The sequence below is a fragment of the Danio rerio genome, chromosome 1 (assembly GCF_049306965.1).
Source record: "Danio rerio strain Tuebingen ecotype United States chromosome 1, GRCz12tu, whole genome shotgun sequence".
In the NCBI taxonomy this organism is placed as follows: domain Eukaryota; kingdom Metazoa; phylum Chordata; class Actinopteri; order Cypriniformes; family Danionidae; genus Danio; species Danio rerio.
The window spans coordinates 55,501,123-55,526,574 of record NC_133176.1 but is presented as its reverse complement, the minus strand read 5'-3'; the positions used below and the strand labels follow the sequence as shown (position 1 = coordinate 55,526,574).

At 35.4% G+C, this 25,452-nt stretch overlaps 1 protein-coding gene across 1 annotated transcript; it reads left to right on the top strand.

Annotated features, from left to right (window-relative positions):
- Nucleotides 1–22,707, top strand: rab3da (RAB3D, member RAS oncogene family, a). Its single transcript, NM_001145597.1, has 5 exons — nucleotides 1–122; nucleotides 2,832–3,068; nucleotides 18,085–18,203; nucleotides 19,502–19,626; nucleotides 22,445–22,707. The coding sequence occupies exons 2-5, from the start codon at nucleotides 2,832–2,834 to the stop codon at nucleotides 22,633–22,635; spliced, it is 672 nt and encodes a 223-aa protein (NP_001139069.1). The 5' UTR covers nucleotides 1–122; the 3' UTR covers nucleotides 22,636–22,707.
- The last annotated feature ends 2,745 nt before the right edge of the window (nucleotides 22,708–25,452 follow it).

The following is a 25,452-nucleotide window of genomic DNA, read 5'->3' as shown; positions in this document are numbered from 1 at the left end:
GTTTTTAACGGGAAAAGTGAAACTGGATCTGCTTGGACTGAATGTCAGCTGAAATCAGCGGAGAAAGAGCGCGATATTAACTTTATAAAATAAACAACCTCCTCTGAGAAGAGCCGGATAAGGTTAGTAATGTTTGTGCCTGAAGGATACGCGTTTTTCTGAAGTAACAGTCGGTTAGCTACTGTACGCGTCCATATGGAAGCGTGACTGGAGCTTCATCGCCTCATAATTCAGTTATTAATGACATGATTGTATGAATATTATCTGACTGACTAGCTGATATGCTTTTTGACAGGTTTGTAGATTTCATTAGTTTATTTATTAGGGTGTGTGTGCTGCTGTTTGTCACTGTCGACCATCGTTATTGTGAATGATTGTTCATTTTAAACATTGTCTGTGCTTAAAAGGGCTTGTAATTTTATTGGACATAACTGTGGCACTGCAGCATTGTGTTCATTCATATGTGCAAGGTGTGTCATATCCTGGTAACTCCCTCTTCTTCAGGTAATGTTTTTTTACAGGTGTTGATGTGGTCGCCTGTTTCTCAAAATAGAGGATGTTAATACTTAAACAAAAATCGCCTTATATTAGGGTGTATTTTACTTTATTATTATCATTATTTTTATTAAATACAATGTATAAATGTTTATGATTACTCTAAAAAATAGACTGACACAGTTTCAATTTACTGGAACTTCTATGTTAAGCTGCTTTGACACAATCTACATTGAAATAAAGATGGTGACACTATTTTAATGGTCCATTTGAGTATTAGTAGTCTGTCTGCTTAATATCTGTTGATATTGCTCCTTCAACTGATATTTAACTGATTATAAGAAACTTTGCAAGTACATGTCAGCTCACCCTAACCTAACAGTAACAAACAGTGTACTTATAATAATGAGAATCAGTTGGCATGTAGATGCAATGTAACTTAAATTCAATAAACGGACCATCAAAATAAAGTGTGACCATGAAGATGAATTGAATTGAATTATTATTTTTAATATTATTATTATTATATATGATCAAAATGAAGACTTTTTGAAAATCTAAATGCTGCTCTTTTTCTACAAAACTGTGTCTAAACTGTGATTTATTGAGGTATATTTTAAGCCTTTTCATATGTCATATGATAACATTTATGTTACAAACATAATGAAATGTAAGTCATTATTAACAGAAAACAGACAGAGTATTATTATTTGATGATTATGTAAATCAAACTCACGATTGTAGCCATTTTCAACTGAGATAAAGCTGGAAAATAAAAAAACAGATCAATAAAATAAATTTCAAAATGAGAAGAAAATGAAACTGAAAAACGCCTAATATAAAGTGAAGATTTAAAACTTTTTGAAGACTTATAAATGAATTTTAAGCCGGTATTTACAGGAAATGTGTAGTCATACCAGTAACTTAAATATTACCCGACGTTAACTTGAAATAAGCTAAAACATTAATGCTAATATTGCCAAATGTGAAAATATAGAAACTAACTGTGAATTAAAGCTAAACATAAATATGCAAAACAAAAAGGTACTATACATTTGGGCTGCGCAATATGTTGTTTCAGCAGTTATATCGCAATGTGCGCATCCGCAATAGTCACATTGCAAAGATATGCAGTGTCCAGTGTAAATTATAGATGAACAGGAGCTGCAGAATTGCAACAAACCAAGTTCAAAAAGTAATCTTGATGAGTACTGTGAACTTGATCCATTTGAGTAAACAAAGCAATTTGAGCGCAGTAAATCCCAATAATTGAAGAGAATTCAAACCAATTGAGTACTGTAAAACCCAACAAGTTAAGGCAACTCAAACTGATTGCAACAAACCATTTCTATGAGCACTGTGAACTTACTGCATTTAAGTTGAAGTAATGATGTATTTAATGAACTCTTTATCAACAACACTGAGTTCAAAACTCTTTTCAAATGACTAGAATTAACTTGAGGGTTGGGTTAAGTACAGTGCTTTCATTTGATAAAGTTGACTGTTGGGTTTTACATCACTGTATTTATATGATTTATGCTTAGACTTTGTCTTGTTTCTAGCCCAAATATCTACATTTCAAAGGGAAAACAAACAAATTTTACTTGCCACACTTGCTAAAAACTCTAAATTTTCACTTATTTCTTCTGACGGTGAAAAGTAAATAATATCTTTACTTGGTCTACGATTTTTTTGGGGATATTTGGACTAAAAACAAGACAAAACAAAGTAAAAAAATGATTTTTATTTATTTATAATTTTTTTTTGCATTGTGATTATTCAACTTCTGTGCCTCAATACTGTTAGACTCCCCAGAAAACAGTCAAATTCAAACCATCTTTTGATAGTGTATTTGTATCGCAATATTTATCGCTGAAACATATTCCCAACATCAGATTTTTACAACAATGTGAAGCCCTACTATATATTTAAAGCAGAGTCAACTGGTTAAATGCTAATAATACTATGTAAATACAACTAATAATATAACACTGATTTCACACAGTATTAACAGCATAGCCCAGTGATGATCTGTATTGTGTGCTTCTTATTTAAAGTAGAGTTTTAATGGCTAGAATGAGCAGTGCTGAGTTGGTCTCTGCTGTAATGGCTCTTAATCAAAGAAAGATCCTCACTCAGCATGCCTGAAGCACAAAGAACGAGAGATATATAGATAGATGACACTGCTGGAAGAGTACTTTAACTAACAAAGGACCAACTGCGCTTCAGAAAAATGTCCTGAAGGGCCACAGCACTTTTCTGAAGTGTAAGACAGTCTTTGTTGTTATTGTTCACTGTAAACTACTTACATATTTACTTTTTCTCCCCTCCTCTAGATGGCGTCGGCCAACGATACCCGTCATCAGACACAGGTGCAGAAAGACGTTGCTGATCAGAATTTTGACTACATGTTCAAGCTGCTCATCATTGGCAACAGCAGTGTGGGAAAAACAAGTTTTCTGTTCCGTTACGCTGACGATTCGTTCACCTCAGCATTCGTCAGCACAGTCGGCATCGACTTCAAAGTCAAAACGGTTTACCGCAACGAGAAGCGAGTCAAACTTCAGATATGGGTGAGTACGAAAATTTGGATGAGTGGGAAGCTGGATCAGGAAGCTGCGTGAGCTAACAAAATCATATGGTTTGATTTGTTTTATTTGCACTTTAAACAATTATATATTTGTTTTTTGCAAACTGTTTTTTAGCAGTATATTCTATTACAGATTTACTTTATATGCATTTTGGCTGTATTTTTGATAACAGCATTATTAGGGAGCCCGAAAATGCATATTTTTGAAAGTGAGTTTCAAAGTACATGGTTATCGTTTACACCCTATATCGTTTACGACAACTGAATTTTCAGAAAATTTATTACATCACGCACTTATGAATTATGTATTCGGTTTAGTGCTGCATGATATTGGAAAAATCAGACATTGTTATTTTTGTTTTGTTTTGCTGCGATATTATATATATATATATATATATATATATATATATATATATATATATATATTAGTGCTGTCAATCGATTAAAAAAAATTAACTAATTAATCACAGTTTTTAAAAAAATTTAATTGTGATCGATCGTGATTAATCGCATTTAAAGTACTGAAACTTGTAATTTTGGTTATTTAAATGTAAAATAATGTAAATGCAAGACAAAACTCCCCTCATTCAACACGCATGATCACGTTCATCAAATTTGCTTAAATTAAGCGTCCTAAAGTATTACTGTATTTCACAAGGATTCTGACACAACAACGCGAAGCATACACTTTCGTATGTTTTCGAGTCACGAAATGCGGAGGATTTTCTTTCTGTTCGCCATGCGGTATCGACTTACAAAAGAAGTCGAAAGTTAAAAATGAAACGCACGAAATTGCATGAAACTTTGGATAACCTGTGATGCGACTAATTGTTTTATACTGGAACTTGCCTTCTAAAAGGGCTTCCTTGGTCTTATCCACAATTATTGCATGTTAAACACACGTCCACCACAACAGGAAGTAAAAAAAAAACCTGCAACTGCGTTAATTGCGTTAATTTTTTTTTACGCGTTAATTATTTAAAATTAATCGCATGCGTTAACGCACTAATTTTGACAGCGCATATATATATATATATATATATATATATATATATATATATATATATATATATATATATATATATATATATACTGCGATATGAATATAATTTGAAGAGCCATCGAATAGGCTCTATTTGAAAATATTTAATTGATTTAGATTGACAAGAACGATCAAGTTCTTTTCTATGCAGAGCATTTGCATAAAATATCATAAATTACAAGCATATAATAATACGTCACATCAAACATTTAAAATAAGAATTTAAATAAACCGGCAAACCTACAGTATTCAATACAGAAATTAAACAATCAAATGTGAAATAATAAATAATATTTAATGATATATTTATCTTTTAAATTGTGATAGTGATGCTCAAATGATATATTGTTCTGCCCTAGTCAGGGCTGGCTGTACATACCCTGTGTTTGCATGTTTCCACCCCCAACCACGCAGGTACAGTGCTTTTTACAATGTAAAAAACACCACCTACTGGCCTGACATTCAAATTACAGCATCTTAAGTTGTATTTGAGGATTTTTATAAACGGTGGTTGTTTTAAAATTGTGGCTGCATGTACACAAAGCATTTCAACAACACCAAAAAAATGTTTTCATCATGTACACGTGAGTTATGTATTCAGTTTGCAGTTATAAACGAGTAGTTTGTTAACTAAAATAGCAGTGGTAATTTACAGGGCCGTATGTGCTCAGATGTACAGTGCTTTGTACAATGTGACAAACACCACCTACTGGCCTGACATGCAAATTACAGCACCTTGAGTTGTTTTCTAGGGTTCTGGTAACCAGTGGCTGTTTTAAGAATGTGTCTGCTTGTATGCAAAACCTTTCAAAAACACAAAGGCTCTTCTTTTATGGTTTGAATAAAACTCTGAACTGGCTAATTTTCAGAAATCATTTCATCATACACTGGTGGATTATGCTTTCAGTTTATAGCCATTGTAGTTTTTTACGATATGACAAACACCACCTACTGGCCTTAAATGCAAATTAAGAATTATCTTTAGTTGTTTTTGTGGATACTTGTAAGCAGTTTTTTTTTTATTTATTGTGGCTGCCTGTATACAAAACTTTTCAAAACCACAAAAGCTTTTTTTAATGTTTTGAATAAAACTCAATTTCAGAAAATTATTTCATCATACACATGTGGATTATGTATTCAGTTTGTAGCCATAAATTAATAATTTAATACCTAAAACATCAGTGGCAAATTACAGGACAGTATGTGCTTGGATGGACAGTGTTTTTTTTTTTTTTTTTTTATCAATTTGACATTGATGGCCTTACATGCAAATTACAGCAACTTTAGTTGTTTTCAAGGACTCTTGTAAACTGGTTGTTTTAAAAATGTGGCTGCTTGTATGCAAAACTTATCAAAAACACAAAAGCTTTTCTTTTATGGCATGATTAAAACTCCAAAGTGGGCCACTCTTCAAAAATGCGCAGCAGTTTTACCAATTTCTCAGTAGCCGTCCAGGTCCAAAAGATGTTATAAGCCATAATAACCAATCCGCTTGTAAAGTGTGACGTCACGCGAAGCAGCTTCCGGGTCCAAGCGCTCTATTCAACTGAATGGGGTAGACTCATGAATTGGTAATAATAAACGTTTACAAAGAGATTTAATAGGTTCGAAAATCACGATCGCAATATATATATCCATGCCTAATATCTGATGGGCAGAAAGTTTTTAATTTTTTTATAAATTGTTAAAATTTTGGTGTTTGTTATGCAGCAAGCCCAGAGATTGTTGTGTACACTATGACTTTATATCAAATTAACTTTAATGTGTGATAGGAATAAAACGTGATCATAAATGAATGATTTCTCCACTCAAATGAATGGCGGCTTGGACCCGGAAACGGTATTACATACGCCACAAACACTTCACCACTTAACAAGCGGATTCAACTGTATGGGGAGACTCATGAAATGGTAATAATAAACGTTTACAAAGAGATTTAATAGGCTCGAAAATCACGATCGCAATATATATGTCCATGCCTAATGTCCGATGGCCAGAAAGTGATACATTTTTTATAAATTGTTACATTTTTGGTATTTGTTATGCAGCAAGCCCAGAGATTGTTGTGTACACTATGATTTTATATCAAATTAACTTTAATGTGTGATAGGAATAAAAAGTGATCATAAACTAATAATTTCTCAACTCAAATGAGTGGCGGCTTGGAACCGGAAACAGTATTACATACGTCACAAACACGTCATCACTTAACAAGTGGATAGAATAAAGTCAGTTGCAATGCTGATATCAACATTAGAAACTTTCATTGGAAACAACAAAGAAAGTATTTGGTATTTAAAACAAAAGCCATAAAGAGAAACAAACTTAATGATTCCCTTATTTTTGTCTGATTGGTGGAAATCTGAATAGAATTATGGGTAATGCAGTTTTTCATAGGGTACAGTATATGCCGAGCTAGGGCTGTTCCCATGCTGATACACTTCCGGTGACCTGTTATTGTGAACTTCTTTCCATTTTATACGGTTCCTTATACAGCATCGATGTTGTAATGTCATTTAAATACATTCAGTTAAATAAACTTTAGCATTTATTTAGTTGCTCAAGAGTAAAACGAGACAAAAAGCTGTTTACTCGCACGCGCCCGTCAGAATCGGCAGGCTAACGCAGGAGCTCTATTGAATATACTGGGGTAAAATAAATGCTCATATTATAAAGACATGGCGGGGGAAATGTAATTTAATGCAGTGCTTCTTGTACAATCTGAGACCCACTTTAAATCGGATATCACTCAGCTAGTGGAGATCGCTGATTTTTAAAGAAAACAGACCTTAAACGCACCGGATTTTGCATTGGCATTCAATTTGCCGGAAGAGCTTAACCCAGGTTAATGGCAAATTAAAAGTCTTATTAGCATGCTTCGGCATATACCCCATTCCAAGTATGATCGGTAACTAAAGAGAAGTGGTTAAGACTTTACTGCAAAATCTTTGATTGCCAGAATTTAAATGCATTCAGTGTCATGAAGAATACATTTAAGGCTTTATTTTTCACTAGTTAAACCAGAAAGAAAAGCTTGTTATTGCTTAAGGTAGTGCTTAATGTTGTGAAAAGAGGATCTGCCAGTCATGCGTCAGTAAGACTAGATGATACCTTGATCAAGATAATCTAGGTGTGCGTGCATATATGTGTGCGTTTCAGTGGTGTGTGTCAGCAATGATGTTTAATGTTCCAAAACAACCTGACCAACCTAAAGCAGATGGCCCCATCATCTAATGCATTATTCTCTGAACACACACGCAAACACACGCCACACACACATGGTGCCAAATCCATTTTGAGGGAACCTTTAGAAAATGAAAGCCATAAAATCAAATTGGCTGTGCTTTTCGCCAGTCCAGAGACCAGCGTGCATCTGCCTTCTGCTGTGAATCACTAATTGAATCAATACTGACACAGGAAGTGGGTCAGAATATCAGCTGCCCAGTGCTGCCAAGGAATTATTTATGATTGTGTGTGTGTGTGTGTGTGTGTTTTTTTTGTCTGATATGTTAATTACTGATTCTTTTTGTTTAGATTTTGTAAATGTAGTTATTCTGTGCCCGTTCACAGCCGCAGAGGAAGCGACAGCACTTTCTGTTGATGGAAGGAAGTGGGTGCGAACGCCTCAGAGGTGTTGAGTAGCATTTTCCCAGAATGCACCAGTGTGCTCGTGATAACCCACCATAGAACAACCCAGCTCTGCATACTGTATACACTCAGTTTGACTTGAATAGGCAAGAATACCATTTAGAATATGTGCTGATATTCAGTAACGCGATATATTGTGTCAGTGGAAATAATGTTAATAATTATTTATGTTATCTAAGCATTTTGAAAGCATTTAAAGAATTTGACTGTTGCATCCACAGTGGTGACATTGTTAGATTTGATAAGCTTTTAATTTTCAAACCTATAGATTTTTAGAGGTCATCTGGCCTGAGATATTGATTGAAAATGCTCCTATTTATAGGCCTGTTGTTTGTTTACACTTCATTCATTCATTTTCCTTCGGCTTAGTCCCTTATTTATCAGGGGTCACCACAGTGGAATGAACCGCCAACTATTCTAGCATATGTTTTACACACAGACTGTAAAAGATATGGATGTAATATCCTATGCGTCCAAGACCTGTAGGTTTCTGAAGAGTACAAATGAAGTTACAAGTAGGCGTGGCCAACCGTCGCCATTTTGGCTAGACTAAACACTAGCTGCGTCTCAAATGGTACACTATGCACTCATGCACTATGCACTTAAACACTCAACAGTATAGTATATGTATGCTGTGTCGTCCCAAATGGAGCACTAATGTTTTTTTACTAAGCGAAAATTCAAACCGTTTACCTGAAGACGTTTGACGGTCGCCAGATCAGTTAAATAAATGACCAAACTATCAAATAATTCCTGCCATTAGTAGTACCGCATTCACCATCAGGAGACGCTGTAGGAGAATTTTGCTTTCACCTTCCAAAATAAATAATGTTATTCAACTATATAATGTTATCCGCCCTATAGCTCCGCCCCTTCCGCTACGTGAGCAAAACTGCGGTCGTTGAGTGCGTGAAGTGTCCATCATTAAGCACTTCATTTTACCGGCTGAATGAGAGCATCATCCGGGTAATTAAAGTGCACTTAATATTTTAGAGTTTTCAGTGTGAACACACTACTTACACTATTTATACTACAAAATGGCGTAGAACAGTGCATAAGTATGCGATTTGGGACGCAGCTACTGTAGTAAGACATTGAGCCACTAAGCATTGTTCTTGTGATGTTTTTTCTACAGGAGGAAAGCACAAATAACTCCCAAACACTTTAAATATAGTCTGTGTTAGTAAATGCAAGGCTATTGATGAAATCCAGGCATAACACTGTCACTGTTTGACAATGTTTCAGATGACTGTTCTAGCCCTACTAAAAAAAACAGCTTAAACCAGCCTAGGCTGGTTGGCTGGTTTAAGCTGGTCGACCAGGCTGGTTTTAGAGGGGTTTTGGCCATTTCCAGGCTGGTTTCCAGCCATTTCCAGCCTGGTCTTAGCTGGTCAGGCTGGGAGATGACCAGCTAACACCAGCTTGACCAGCCTAGCCAGGCTGGGAGCCCAGCCCTAACCAGCTATGTCCAGCTTAAACCAGGCTGGTCAAGCTGGTTTTAGCTGGATTTAGCTGGACATTTTCCAGCTTGACCAGCTAAGACCAGGCTGGAAATGGCTGGAAACCAGCCTGGAAATGGCCAAAACCCTTCTAAAACCAGGGTAGTCAACCAGCTAAAACCAGCCAACCAGCCTAGGCTGGTTTAAGCTGGATTTTTCAGCAGGAAGAGCCTACAGCTAATCAATCTGTCAGATTCAGGAGGGCATTACTAGTCTAAAGACAATTATAAATAATAAATTATCTGAAGTAAAACAAATACATTTATAGAGATGGTATATAAATGTATGAGAATTTCACTCACCTTGCAATTGGAGGTAACTTGAATGGTTTGTGAGCCCAATTAAGTGCACACAGCATGCTATAGTATCTGATAACTGCAGGAAACAATTCCAGAAGGCAACTGACTGTGTAAAGCCACATAAAACAACACAAAAATACGATGTATATGCCGAGTTCAGCGGCTAATCAGCTGGAATCAGCTGAGTTAAAGTGGCCACGCCTTTAATTATGCAGATTTAACAAAACTTAATAAAAACATAACGTTCTAGGCAAAATTCACCCCCTCACAGTTGTCATGAAGGGTAATGTTAGTTATATGCACCAAAACCATTTTTTATATCTGGTTGTTAACATGTTTTTATAAGCTGTAAAATTGTCCAATTTAGCATTCCGGTCATTGAACATCTGGACTTCCTGAATTTAGCCCCCAAAGGCGAGTCAATGAATTGCAGTTACAGTTACTTCTGCATTGGCTTCATGAGGGAGAGCAGGAGGCTGCCGCTTAGTTTTACACAGCGCATACCCTTCCAGCTGCAACCTAGTATTGGGAAACATCCCTACACTCTCACATTCACCTACATATACACTATGACCAATTTAGTCTATTCAATGTACCGCATGTCTTTGGACACTTTACAATAACGCTCCATTTCTTAACATTAAATAAAGGGAACCTATTATGCAAAAATCACTTTTGTGTGGGGTTTAAACACAGTAGTGTGGCAGAATTCTGTGAATATAAGCAGCTTCTAATAGTAAAAATTTATTAATTATACTTTTTATAATCACACTTGATCAAAACAGTCTGCTAAAACACTCGGATCGACATTCTCCCTTTGTACATGTCATCAGAGGGTGGAAGCCCCGCCCATTAGTGACGATCTCTCCCTCATTAGCATATTAAGTTAGTCTTGTTTTTGAATCTGCCACTATGCTGACACACATGCATCTGTAGCCCCGCCCTCTTTTGAAAATAGCACAATCTCATTTGAATTTAAAGCGACAGTCACCAAAATGGCGCAATTAGGATCAAAGCTTAGAATTACTTTATTATTGGGACTTTATTTAGATTTTGAAAATGCTCGTTATTAGTGACGTCAGCTATTTTTTAAAGACATGATTAAATGTTGAATGTACTCACCTGATATATTCTGAATTCTTTGTTTAAATGTTAAGTGCCTGCAAAAAAAACAAAAAACTCTGACTGAGAAACGGCTGGAAAATGATATCATGTCAAATCTTTTAGAGAAACTGGCACAGTCTCAGCTGCTGTATCATATTGCACTAATGCTTTATCAAACACTAGACTAGTGGTTTTGCTTCAGGACAAGCATTTTACATCGGGTGTCAAGTGTCGAAAATACAAAGGTTGCTGAACAAAATTAGAAATATGCATCCATTGTAGTCATGCAAATTTGATTCATCCTAAAAGCCCATATTTAAAACCCACGTTCAAGTAAATTTTGCATTATTTTAATTGATTATAAAAAAGAACATATTTAAAAGTTGTAATTCATCCATCCATTCATTCATTCATTTATTCATTCATTTTCCTTAGGCTTAGTCTATGGGTTGCCACAATGGGTTGAACCGCTAACTTATCCGGCATATGACAGTGCTAACCACTGAGCCACCATGCCACTCATATAAAACATACAATACATAATGCCAATAATTAAATAAAATTATTCAATTAAGTTAAAAAATGTCTGTAGATGTTTGTACAATATTTGTTTTACATATATTTGAAAATAAAACTAAGAAAAAAATTATTATTTAAAAATTTAAAAGAGACAAAAGACTTAAACAATATTATTATACTCAATTAGCATTGCATTTCTTTTTCTCAGAACTGCAGTGTTAAATCCTCCATGTACTTTCAGTAATGATCCTTTCCTGTTGTCATGATTCCAGAGCAGTGTGTGTGTGTGTGTGTGTGGTGTATTTAGTGGGTGTGGAGACACAGAGACTTACATCTTTTCTGACTTGAGGTGTTTGGATGTTTGGTTAATGATCAGTCATGGTTTTATTGACTATGTTGCAATGAGAATATGCATATATGAAGTAAACGAGTCCAGCGGTGTTTGTCTTGCTGCTCCCATAAACACAGTAATAATACTTCATTAAAATTCAACACACTGATACCTAACCTTAATGTAACACAGATAATATATCATAAGTAAGTTAATTATAAGTAAAACCATACGCAATCTGCGCACGCAGATTTCTGCAGATTGTTTAGTCCATCATTGGCTCTATGTATTTACTTGTGTAAATGTGTGGAAATTTATGCCGTGAAGCTCTAAATTGAGCTCAGCTACATTCTGTTTCCACTGATCAGTCTTGAAGTGTTTCAGCAGCTAAATTGAAGTTCACCTGTGGTAAATTAAGTTGATTGGACATGATTTGAGAAGGCATACACCTGTCTATATAAAGTCCCAGGGTTGACAGTGCATGTCAAAGCACAAACCAAGCATGAAGACAAAGGAATTGTCTGTAGACCTATACAGGCACAAGGCTGGGGAAGGTTACAGAAGAATTTCTGCTGCTCTGAAAGTTCCAATGAGCACAGTGGCCTCCATCATCCGTTAAGTGGAAGATGTTTAAAACCACCAGGGGCCTCATGTATCAACGTTTTGTACGCACAAAAATTTTGCGTACGCCAGATTTCACGCTCACGTTAGTATCTAGTAACGATGAAATGAACATGAGAATGTGTTGGTCCTTGCCAACTTCATGTCTGGCGTACATGCATTTCTTGTGTGTGTCTGTTTTATTTACATTGGCGACTCCTAGAGGCAGTTGAGTTAAATTGCACCCTACAAAGTATCTTTGAGCCGTGCAATGGCAGCTGTATGGGACGGGATCATCCGCATGTCTAGCAGGTTTATAAGGTTTCCATACCATGCAGTTGACCAGCTAAACATTAAAGCGCAACTTACATCAATCGGCGGTTTTCCCAATGTAATCTGAGCAATCGACTGCACACACATTGCTATAAAGGCGCCATCTGAAGACGAATTTGCATACGTGAATAAGAAATGGTTCAATAAATCTGATAATAGTATGTGATGCTCAAATGCGCTTAACATAACACACACACACACACACTTATTAATGATTCCTACTTGTCTTCCTCGTGATGAAAAGTAGGCAAAATCTGATATGTAGTGGGGAAAAGAAGAATAAGTTCATCAGACACTGGATTCGAACCCGGTTCATAATCGAATATGTCAAAATATTTTGCCAAGCACTTTACGAGCAACGCCGCTCACGCTGCTATAGACACTACAAACTTTTACACCTTTACATCAGACCATTTCTTTTTTAATTCACTCACAGTGCGATGTTCAGACCCGACTGCGTTAACCGCATCAGCTAAACTCTCCAACTTTTTTCTTTTGTTAATAAATCCGGAGGACAAACCTGCAAATAACACTGTTTTTCTCCAGTCTACCTCAGAATAGGAGCACCTCCAATTCACATTCTGTTCAAAGTTTCTCTTCTTGCTTGCTTTTGCCATTGCTTTTTTGTTTGGTTTTGCCAAAGTAGAGTCATTACCATATTCATACAGGGGAGGAGGTAGGGAGGGGTTTTGCGCTCGTTCACTTGTGTTTAATTTCACGTTAATTCGGATGTACAAAGGTAATATGCATGGGATTCCGCGTATATATGAATTTTTTACTGCGTACGCACATTTACAGCTTTGTGCGTACGCAATCTTTTAGTATGAATTCAACGCAAGTCTTCGTACATGAGGCCCTAGGACTCTTCCTAGAGCTGGCCGGCCATCTAAGCTGAGTAATCGGTGGAGAAGGGCTTTAGTCAGAGAGGCGATCAATAACCCGAAAGCCAATCCAAATCCTCATTTTAAGATCTTCAAAAGCTAATATTCATGCAGTGTTCCATTTGTTTAATATACTATCTGATCTAGCCTTTAGTTATCCCTAAAAGTGAAAGCCATGAAGTACTTTTTATTCCGATCAGCAACTCCTAAAACATGCAGTACATGTGCGTGTTCACATTTGTCCCTCTCTTATTTGCTTAAAGGAGGAGTTCATGATTTAAAGGCAGAGACAAATGTAATTTGAGGCATTTCACTGTGGAGGAAGAGCAAATATTACACATTGCATTAGATTATTCATCACTGCGTTCTGTAGATTTAACCGTATTGACACAGTCATAGATGTTAAATAATTATTGCACTGACATTTGCCACTTCCTGAAGGGTTGCGTTCAGTTCCTTTAGATGCCAGATTACGGGGCCAGAATATAGATATGATCCACTTGTCTTTCTTGTAAATCTAGTCATCATGCATTTATGTGTGTCTGTGTACTTGCTTGTGTGGTTTTACGGGGACAAATAATGTATAATGACATTCGTAGTTGTACCTAGCTGTAATCTGTTAAGTTAGTTAGGTTGTAAGCTGAGTCAGAACACTTAAAGATCATTAGTTTCCTATTAGGGTTGAGGTTAGGGTTAGGGTAAGGCCATTTAATAAGTGTTTTTTAGAGTATAAAATTCAATACTTATAGAGAGTCCATATGTGTTTGTGTGTGTGAATTGCAGATGCGCATCTTATCTCTGATAATAGTCATCTTGTGTAATTGAAATCATATCACAATATTTAAGCCAAAAAAAATTATATTGCAATGAGAGTTTTTTTTTTTTTTCCCAATGATGTGCAACCCTAGTGTGTACTTGTTTATGTGGTTTACTGGGACAAATATTGTATAATGACATGGGTAGATGTACCTAGTCATGCTCTATTAAGGTACTAAGTGTTGTAAGGTATTTTAAAACACTTAAAAATCATACTTTGCCAAAGGTTTCTTATGTGGGTTAAGGTTAGGGCTAGGGTTAGGCCATATAATAAGCGTTTTGTTTTTTTTAACAGTATAAAATGCAATACCTATGGAGAGTCCATATGTGTTTATGTGTGTGTGAATTGCAGGTGCACATCTCATCTCTGTTGATAGTCATAGTGTAATTGTGCACATCTCATCTCTGTTGATAGTCATATTGTGTAATTGTGTTCATATAGCAATATATAAGGCAGAAAAAAAATAGATCACAATGTGAGGTTTGTTTTTCAATACCTCGCAGCCATAGTGTGTACTTGTTCATGCTTTACGGGGACACATATTGTATAATGACGTGAGTAGTTGTGGCTAGTTGCACTCTAGTGAGTTGGTGAGACTGTAAGGTATTTCAAAACACTTAAAATCATACTTTGCCAAAGGTTTCCTATGCGGGTTAAGGTTAGGGCAAGGGTTAGGCCAAATAATAAGCGTTTTGTTTTTTTTAACAGTATAAAATGCAATACCTATGGAGAGTCCATATGTGCACCTGCAATTCACACACACATAAACACATCTCATCTCTGTTGATAGTCATATTGTGTAATTATGTTCATATAGCAATATATAAGGCAGAAAAAAATTGATCACAATCTGAGGTTTGTTTTTCAGTACCTCGCAGCCATAGTGTGTACTTGTTTATGTGCTTTATGGGGACACATATTGTATAATGACGTGAGTAGTTGTGGCTAGTTGCACTCTAGTAAGTTGGTGAGGCTGTATGGTATTTCAAAACACTTAAAAATCATACTTTGCCAAAGGTTTCCTATGCGGGTTAAGGTTGGGGCTAGAATAATAAGCACTTTTTATAGTTTAAAAAACAATACACCTATGAAGAGTCTGTGTGTGTATCGTTTCAGCATCGATAGTCAGCAGATATCTTATCACAAGTTAATTTAAACCATTTGGACATAAGACATTTAAAGTTTTCTGCTTTAACAATTAAATACTATCTGATTTTATTGGGTTTATATATTTACACAACAAACTGCTGTTATTTTTACATTTGATTATTGCATTTCTATATCTCAGTGTTAGATTCCACTGAAAACCCATAGTGTTGTCTATTTAATTTTTATCTTTGTTCTGTTATTTTCATATGTGCTTTAAATAATGTTGTTTTTGTGTATTTTTGTGTCATTTTGTGTATTTTACACAGACATACTCCCCAACAAAATCATCACAGTGAATGTAAAATTGTGATAATATTATCTTGTGTAAGGTTAGGACTAGGGTAAGCCAATAAAATAAGCATTTTTTTTTTGCAGTATAAAATACAATACCTATGAAGAGTCCATTTGTGTGTGTGAGTGTGTGTGTACTCGGCCTGCACAATATATCGTTTCAGCATTAATAATAAGCAATAGCCATATCGCAAGTTAATTTAAACCATTTGGACACAAGACATTTTAAGTTTTCTACTTCTACAAATAGATTATATTTGATTTAAATATTTATAAATAAGATTGTTTAAATATTTATACTTGTTTATGTGCTTTGGGGACCAATATTGTATAATGACATGGGTAGATGTTTCTAGTTGTACTCTATTAAGTTAGTTAGGTTGTAAGATAACTCAAAACACTTAAAAAATCATACTTTGCCAAAGGTTTCCTAATAGGGTTAAGGTTAGGGCTAGGGTAAGGCCAAATAAGCTAATTATTTTTACAGTATAAAATACAATACGAGTGTGTGTGTGTTTGTGTGTGTAAATTGAAAGTGCACATCTTATCTCTGTCGATAGTCATCTTGTGTAATTATATTCATATTGCAATATATAATGCAGAAAAATATTTAGCACAATGTCAGGTTTGTTTTTCAGTACTGTGCAGCCGTAGTGTGTACTTGTTTATGTGGTTTAGGGGGACAAATATTATTTAATGACGTGAGTAATTGTATCTAGTTGCACTTCATTAAGTTGGTTTGGCTGTAAGGTGTTTCAAAACACGTAAAAAATTATACTTTGCTAAAGGTTTCCTATGCGGGTTAAGGTTAGGGTTAGGGTAAGGCCAAATAATAAGTGCTTATTACAGTATAAAATACAATACGCCTATGGAAAGTCCATTTGTGTGCTTGTGTGTGTGTGTGCGTGTGTGTGTGTGTGTGAGAATTGCAGGTGCACATCTTATCTCTGTTGAAAGACTGGTCAGAGGCTTTTGTCAAGCTCCCATTAGTTTCCATTCAGCTTTCCCCCTAAAATACAATGCATGCATATATTTATATACAACCCTCCGACAGCTGCCCAAACCAAGAGTTACCATGGCAACCTGCATAGGTGAGGTCAGAGCGCACTAAATCAAGTCAAGGCTTTTCGGTATCATGGAAACTAGTCGGACGTTGCCTGGTTACCACATTAGCATGGCTGTTAACCTCTAAACCCAAGACTGTTTTATTTACGTTGCAGTCACTTGCATAATTAGTTTCTTTCTTTATTTACACCATAGACGTGCATTAACAGAAATTAGGCAGATGATCAAGATCTATGTGCAGTGATGTTATTGTTAATATGAACGTTAACCAATGTTGTCAATAATGCTGTGATTTTTAACACTTTTAGGCAGTGCAGTTTTCTGAAGACACATTTAGTCTAGTTTTGTGAATAAAAGAGAATTTAAACTATTATTCAACGCTGCTTGCTTTATCTTTTAAACTTTTAAACAAAATATGAAAATAAAAATCTTTGAATTTTTTTACGGTTTCCCCCACAGTTCAAACACATGTGGTACAGGTGAATTGGGTAGGCTTAATTGTTCGTAGTGTATGAGTGTAAATGAGTGTGTATGGATGTTTCCCAGATATGGGTTGCGGCTGGAAGGGCATCCGCTGCGTAAAACATATGCTGGATAAGTTGCCGGTTCATTCCGCTGTGGCGACCCCAGATTAATAAAGGGACTAAGCCGAAAAGAAAATGAATGAATGAATGAATTTGATTCACACACCAAAATGGAACGTCTGATTTTTAACCCACAAATAAAGTCCCTAAACCAAGCAAAATGCTTGTATATTTGCACTTTTACAGCTGTTTTGAAGTGATATGCATGGTGAAAACACTTAAACACTTAAAACAATCAAACATTGTTTATTAATTGATCTAAAGACGTGCTTGGTTAAGTTGTGTGGAGCTGCTCTACAGTGGATCCTCTTATAACAGTGACATTCAGATTCAACTGAATTTAGTTTTAATCTAACTGAACTGCCTGAACTGCTGAATATGTCCTACAAAGTGAAATATTGTTATGCCTTTTATCTTTTCTCGTTTATCCATTTAAATCTGCATTGTATAAAACTCACAAATAAATAAGAAAATAAGGATATAAGAAAATAAATATTAATAATATCAGATATAAAGATGAGGTGATCTGAATATTGCAGTGTAATTGACCCTTCACTAAGACCCGCCCTCTTTAGTTACTGTTGCTACGCCTGTCAAGCTTTCGTGCATTTTGAAAAGGTAAAAAATTCCACCACCCCGTCCAAACTTTTAGGATAACAGGTATCAGATTTGCACAATCCATATGCACAATGCTTTGGCCTGTTTCCCTCGCTCGAAAGCTTGACAGAGTCCCTGCGCGTAGCTACGGTTGCTAAGTCACGATTGGTGGGTGGTGGTTTTTGGGTGTGGCTTAGTGAATGGTCAATTCAGAATGTTCTTTTTAATACTGTTGTTCAGGACACAGCGGGACAGGAGAGGTACCGAACCATAACCACAGCTTACTACAGAGGGGCCATGGGATTTCTGCTCATGTATGACATCACTAACCAAGATTCCTTTTACGCCGTGCAGGACTGGTGAGTTCACTTCCTTTATTTAGACATGCTTCTATTATCAGATGCTCAAGTGCCAGTTTGTTTACTTAATGCAAAACTATGTGGAAGTCAAAGTGTCTGAAATGTAGAGCTGTGCTCAAAAATCAATTATGACTTTCAAAAAGCATCGCTATTCTATCTTTAATTGATTCTGAGTTTAGTCTTTAACAGCAGATGGTGCTGTACATACAAAGCTAGGCTAGAGTGCCGTCAGCTGCTTAAAACTAGCCTAGTGCTGTTCAAACTAGTCTAGACCGCCATCTACTGTTCAAAACTAGCCCAGAGCGCCATCTTCTGTTCAAAACTAGCCTAGAGCGCCATCTTCTGTTTAAAACTAAGCTAGAGCGCCATCTTTGGTTCAAAACTAGCCTAGAGTGCCATCTTCTGTTCAAAACTAGCATAGAGCTCCATCTTCTGTTTAAAACTAGCCTGTGAGTGCCATCTTCTGTTCTAAATTAGCCTAGAGCGCCATCTTCTGTTTAAAACTAGCCTGTGAGTGCCATCTTCTGTTCTAAATTAGCCTAGAGCGCCATCTTCTGTTTAAAACTAGCCTGTGAGTGCCATCTTCTGTTCTAAACTAGCCTAGAGCACCATATTCTGTTCAAAACTAGCCTAAAGCGCCATCTTCTGTTCAAAACTAGCCTAGAGCGCCATCCTCTGTTCAAAACTAGCCTAGAGCGCCATCTTTTGTTCAAAACTAAGCTAGAGCACCATCTTCTGTTGTAAACTAGCCTAGAGCGCCATCTTCTGTTCAAAACTAAGCTAGAGCGCCATCTTCTGTTCTAAACTAGCCTAGAGCGCCATCCTCTGTTCAAAACTAGCCTAGAGCGCCATCTTCTGTTCAAAACTAAGCTAGAGCGCCATCCTCTGTTCAAAACTAGCCTAGAGCGCCATCTTATGTTCAAAACTAAGCTAGAGCGCCGTCTTCTGTTCAAAACTAGCCTAGAGCGCCATCCTCTGTTCAAAACTAAGCTAGATTGCCGTCTTCTGTTCAAAACTAGCCTAGAGCTCAATCTTCTTTTCAAAACTAAGCTAGAGCACCATTTTCTGTTTAAAACTAGCATAGACCTCCCTCCTCTCTTCTAAACTAAGCTCAGAATTTACTCAAGAGAAAATAGCGATGCATTTTAAAAATGTAGCTGAATTTTTTCTAACGATTTTTTCGCCAAAACTTGAATGAAATGTCAAATGCTTCTTGTCAAAATACTACACATTTTATTGAACATGCTCCAAGTATGTACACCATTAACAGCGTTCGTGTGTGTGTGTGTGTTTTCCAGGGCGACTCAGATTAAAACATACTCATGGGACAACGCTCAGGTGATTCTGGTGGGGAATAAATGTGATCTGGAGGACGACAGACTGGTGGCCAGAGAGGACGGACAGAGACTGGCCAATGAGCTAGGCACGTTTCAGCATATACAAAACTAGAAATGAAAAAAAAGTGAAAAAGAAAATCCATAGTAAAGAATATTACTACATATTAGAGTTTTGAGCCTAATAAGTGACTACAGATTAATCTGGTAATGTGTAGCTGCTATGGTAAAACAATAAGAATATTAGTATAAACAAATGACCAAATATTGCACTAGGAGTTCTAAAATTATTGGGTATATTATAATAAAATGCACAGTAAAAATTAAAGTTTACTACAGTATTTTATCAGTTTACCGTAGTTAATATAACAGTACGCTTTGGTGTTCAGTAACAAAGAATTATAAATACTTCAGTATACATAAAACACTTAACAGATACAGTTTAAAAACACTATAGGATTTACTGTAAATTTCTGTAGTGTTTATTCATGTGATCACACCACATGGCAAGGAATAAAAAAATCACAGAAAAATTTGAGATATTTTGCATTAACTTAAACAAACTTTCCCCGAGTTTCACCAACAAATCCCAAATTAAAATGCAAGTTTTAGCTGTTTCGATTAAAGAAACCTGCACTGACTGATCGGCCTTTGTTTTGTCTCAACATGTACATTTGTATGGCACAATTGTTAAAATTACTCAAATGTTATATCTGAAAAACTCGCCGGCAGCTGTTTAAACAGGTCAGCAGATGGAGCATGTTGTGATGTGTGAAACATTTGGGAAAAAAGATCCTAAGCATTGTTGTGCTGAGTTCTTTTGTTAATGTAAGCAAGTTATGAGTGGAACCTAGTGTTTTCATTAAGATTTATATTTCTATACCAGTGCAAACACCAAATACAAGTACAAATACTACTAATAAATATTCTTAAAATACCAGTGCAACTGCTTTGCTTCCAGAAATATCTAAGGAATGCTGTTATTCTGGCTGTTCTGTAAGCGCCACCTGCTGGAAGAGAGTGAAATAGCTTTATATTTATTTTTATGCAGCATTCATTCGTTCTCTTTTCCTTCAGCTTATGAAATGCTACAATTGCATTATATTGTAGTATATGCCTTTTTCCAAGTACTTTTCTAATGCTTTCTTGTTAGTTTAGTTTAAAATTTACAGGACAGGGTGTTGCAGCACAATGCCCTGAAATGCATCAAACACACTCATATTAATATTTTTATCGGTCAAATATTGTTTTATTACAGGATAAACACACAAATATAAACCATAATTAATAAACATCAAACACTATCAATTATAAGTTATCTATACAACTTTTAAGCACGAGGTATAAAGGAGAGTTCATGATGTTTCTATGCATATTCATCAGAAATGCACTGAATTTTTCAAGTAAAAAAAAAAAAGGTTTAGAGTATTGGGTCGAGCTGAATGGATGACCTGTAATAAAAAAGCCTACTTTTACTCTCATTTGGTGCTGTGTGTCAAGTGTTAATTTTGGATTCTGCTCATGACCCTTGAGCTTCTGTGCTTCCTGTGGGCTGCAGAGCCTTATTTGGACAACAGAAAAGACAGGAAGTGATGATTTTAATGACAGACCTTTTGAAGTGCCAAGAGCAGTTGTGTTGTTCAAAGGATGTACATGTTATTTAGTTGCCCAATAGATGCTAGATATGATGAGTTCTGACATTATAAGCATGTGGTTTTTAAATTATGGATTTTTTTTGATGGACTTTTCATTTGATGGAGGATTTTATTTTAGATAGTAAAAAAATATTTAAAGAAATCAGTAAAATAGATTTTTTTATTTTACATAAAATTTACAAAAAAGATGACATCACATGTGGAATTCAAATGACGTGGATTTTTTTGATAGACTTTTTCAAATAAACATTGAACATAGGTCAAATTAATTGATATTTATTTTACATAACATTTACTAAAATAAATATTTAAAGTTGAATTCAGACGATTTATTTCATTTGAAAGCTCATTTTTGAATTTTGCTTGGGTAAAATTGATCATATGAAAACAAATTCTACTTTATATAAAGCTTGAAATTTTGACATTTGCAAGAGTCACTGCATAAGCGACATGGTGGCTCGGTGGTTAGCACTCTTGCCTCGCAGCAAGAAGGCCACTGGATCGAGCTCTAGCTGGGTCACTTGTCATTCTGTGTGGAGTTTGCATGTTCTCCTCTGGTTGGTGTGGGTTTGACATGCGCTATAGGTGAGTTGAATAAACTAAATTGGCCATAGTGTGTGTGTGTGTGTGTGTGTGTGAATGAGAGTATGGGTGTTTCCTAGTACTGGGTTGCAGCTGGGAGGGCATCTGCTGCCTAAAACATATGCTCGAATAGTTAGCAGTTCATTCCACTGTGGCGACCCCTGATTAATAAAGGGACTAAGCCGAAGAAAAATGAATATACTATTTAAATAGAATTTTTGTACAGTATTTAAGAATTTAATTCTGCAGTAAACTAATGAAAATGACCACCTAATTGTGTCTGTCAAAATAAAAGTCACCCTATTTGCCCAATGTGCTTGTTAAAAAGTCCCAAATATTTGTTTGTTCTGGTTATAAAAGTCATATTTCGGGGGTTGTTTTGGACCTTTATCAAATAAAAAATGTGATGTATAATTGCTCGACTCTTTCTTAACTGACATTAAGACAGGCGTAATAATAACTCTTTATTTATTTATTTCATTTATTTATTTTTATTTATTTATTTTTTTGTTCTTGAGTTTTAAAGCAACACACTTTGACAAGGAGACTTGTAAAGAAAGTCTTAATAAAATTATATTTTTTTTTTATATGCATAAACAATCTAAAATGTCTCTTCTTTTCTTTCTCTTTTCCGTTTCTTGTCTTTGTTTTCTTTTTCATTTGTTTGCAGGTTTTCAGTTTTTTGAGGCAAGTGCGAAGGACAACATTAACGTCAAGCAGGTGTTTGAGCGTCTGGTCGACATCATCTGTGACAAAATGAACGAGAGCTTGGACACAGACCCGAGCATCTTAACCAATCAGAAAGGGCCCAGTCTTCAAGACACGCCCCCTGATGGACAGAGCGGCGGCTGCGGATGTTAATGATATTCTTTCTCAACAAACACTCATACTTGAAGGCAAACATTCACACACTCCCTCTTTCCCTCTAACACATTCACACACACAGTTACTCCTGAGGTGAGACTTTTTCACAAGACTACAGCCAATATAGTAGAAAATGCCAACCGAACATTATGAATCTGCCCTTTAATAGTACACTAAGCTTTTTTGTAAATAGGCTAATTTTATAGCCTCCCTAGAGTTTTACCATTTAGCTTGGCTTAGCATAAATCATTGAATCGGATTAGACCATTAGCATCTCACTTAAAAACTGAGCAAACAATTTCGATAGTTTTACAATTTTAAGCTTGATTTTTCTGTAATTGAATCATGTGCTATAAGACTAAATATTTCACTACTGAGCGAGATGCTAACGGTCTAATCCGTTTCAATGATTTATGCTAAGCTAAAAGTGCTTCCACGAGACCCAGAGAATGGCTGAATGGACTCCAAAATGGTCAAACTCAACTGTATTGAATCCATTCAGCTGATCTTCAGGTCTGGCGGGAGCACCTTTAGCTTAGCTTAGCATAGATCATTAAATCGGATTAGACCATTAGCATCTCACTTAAAAATTACCAGAGTTTCGCTAGTTTTCCAATTTAAAGCTCGACTCGACTGTAATTATGTTGTGTGCTATGAGACTAATTATTGTACTAATGAGTGTGATGCTAATGGACTAATCCAATTCAATGATTTATGCTAAGCTAAGCTAAAAGTGCTTCCCGCAGACCTAGAGATCGGCTAATTTGACTAGCAAAGATTAGTGAATCAGATTAGACTATTAGCATCTCACCTAAAAACTGACCAAAGAGTTTCGATAGTTTTCCAATTCAAGGCTTGATGCCTCTGTATTTACATGAGCGAGATGCTAATGGTCTTATCCAATTAAATGATTTATGCTAAGCTAAGGTAAGCTGAAAGTACTCACGCAAGACCTAAAGATCAGTTGAATGGACTCAAAAATGTTAAATCTCAACTGTATTAAATTCATTCAGCTGATCTTCTGGTCTGGCAGGAGCACTTTTAGCTTAGCTTAGCATAAACCATTGAATCAAATTAGACCATTAGCATCTCACTTAAAAACTGAGCAAAGAATTTCGATAGTTTTACAATTTAAAGCTTGACTCTTCTGTAATTACGTTGTGTGCTATAATACTAATTATTGCACTAATAATCAAGATGCTAATGGTCTAATCAGATTCAATGATTTATGCTAAGCTAAGCTAAAAGTGCTTACGCTAGATGTGAAGATCGGTTAGATGGACTCAAAAATGTTAAAACTCAACAGTACTGAATCCATTCAGCTAATATTCGGGTCTGTCAGGAGAACTTTTAGCTTAGCTTAGCACAAATCAGTGAATCGGATTAGACCATTAGCATTAAATTATACTTAAAAAATGAACAGAGTTTTGATATTTTTCCAATTTAAAGCTTGACTCTTCTGTAATTACACTGTGTGGTATTAGACTAATTATTGTAGTAATGAGTGAGATGCTGATGGTCTAATCCGATTCAATAATTTATGCTCAGCTAAGTTAAAAGTGCTCCTGCAAGACTCAGAGAATGTCTGAATGTTCTTCAAATGTTAAACCTCATCTGTATATCTCTGGAGGAGCTGTAAAATTAGCATATTTTCAAAAAAAAAAAGAGGACTGTCCATTAAAAATGAATAATTGCAGTGAGATAAAACAGGCCCTCGGGGACTGAACAAACGGGACGGATTTCCCTCAGCATGAAGTTTGGCTGCTAATACACTGAACAGTGATATCTTGATGGGGAAGAAATTAGTGCATGAAACATTTCAGGAGCGTTACTCCAGTGACTGTTTACAAAGTGCTCACATTAAACGCATTTGGTCGTCAACGTGAAGTAGCTTTAAAAAAAAAATGCTTATTGTTTCTTTTAATGGATGCAAGGTCATGCTTCAATTGTAGACGGTGAAATATTTTAGAAATATCCAGGTTTTGTTACTTGTTTCAGAGTATGTCCTCTAGGTTATATTTGTATTTGCTATTCGCTTTGAATGCAATAAATTTGCTTCCCGTGAACACTAAAGGAGACCCTAAAATACTAAATCTTTTTTTGTATCGGACTGATCATATTCAGTCATGAAAAAAGTCTTTTTGACTCCTTGATTTGAGTTGAAGAGCACTGTGGGAGTAGTTTTTAGTTATATCTCTGTGAGTCAGCATTCACACATTTCTTCAAGAGTTCAATGTCGCATGTGTGTAAATCAGCCTCTCTTCAGTCTCTCCAGAGGCGCCTTTTTGTGAGCCCAATGGCTTGAGAGAAATAATTAACAGTTTACAGGAATATTATAAAAATAAATGTTTCTACAAAATTCTGGGATCCTCTAGGTCAGTGTTTCTCAACCACATTCCTGGAGGCACTGCATTTACATATATATATATACATATACATATATATATATATATATATATATATATATATGTAAATGTATATATATATGTAAATGTATATATATATGTAAATGTATGTGTATATATATATATATATATATATATATATATATATATATATATATATATATGTATATGTGTATGTATATATATATATGTAAATGTGTATATATATATATATATATGTATATATATATATATATATATATATATATATATATATATATATATATATATATATATATATATATGTAAATGTATATATATATGTAAATGTATATATATATGTAAATGTGTATATATATATATATATATATATATATATATATATATATATATATTTATATATGATTTATATATAAATCTTTTCCTTTTC

What these genes read in the sequence shown, in the direction of transcription:
- rab3da (NM_001145597.1), top strand. Translation starts at nt 2,832, where the DNA reads ATGGCGTCGGCCAACGATACCCGTCATCAGACACAGGTGCAGAAAGAC. An exon ending in GAGTCAAACTTCAGATATGG is followed by an intron (nt 3,069 to 18,084) that starts GTGAGTACGAAA and finishes ACTGTTGTTCAG; the next exon opens with GACACAGCGGGACAGGAGAG. An exon ending in GAGACTGGCCAATGAGCTAG is followed by an intron (nt 19,627 to 22,444) that starts GCACGTTTCAGC and finishes ATTTGTTTGCAG; the next exon opens with GTTTTCAGTTTTTTGAGGCA.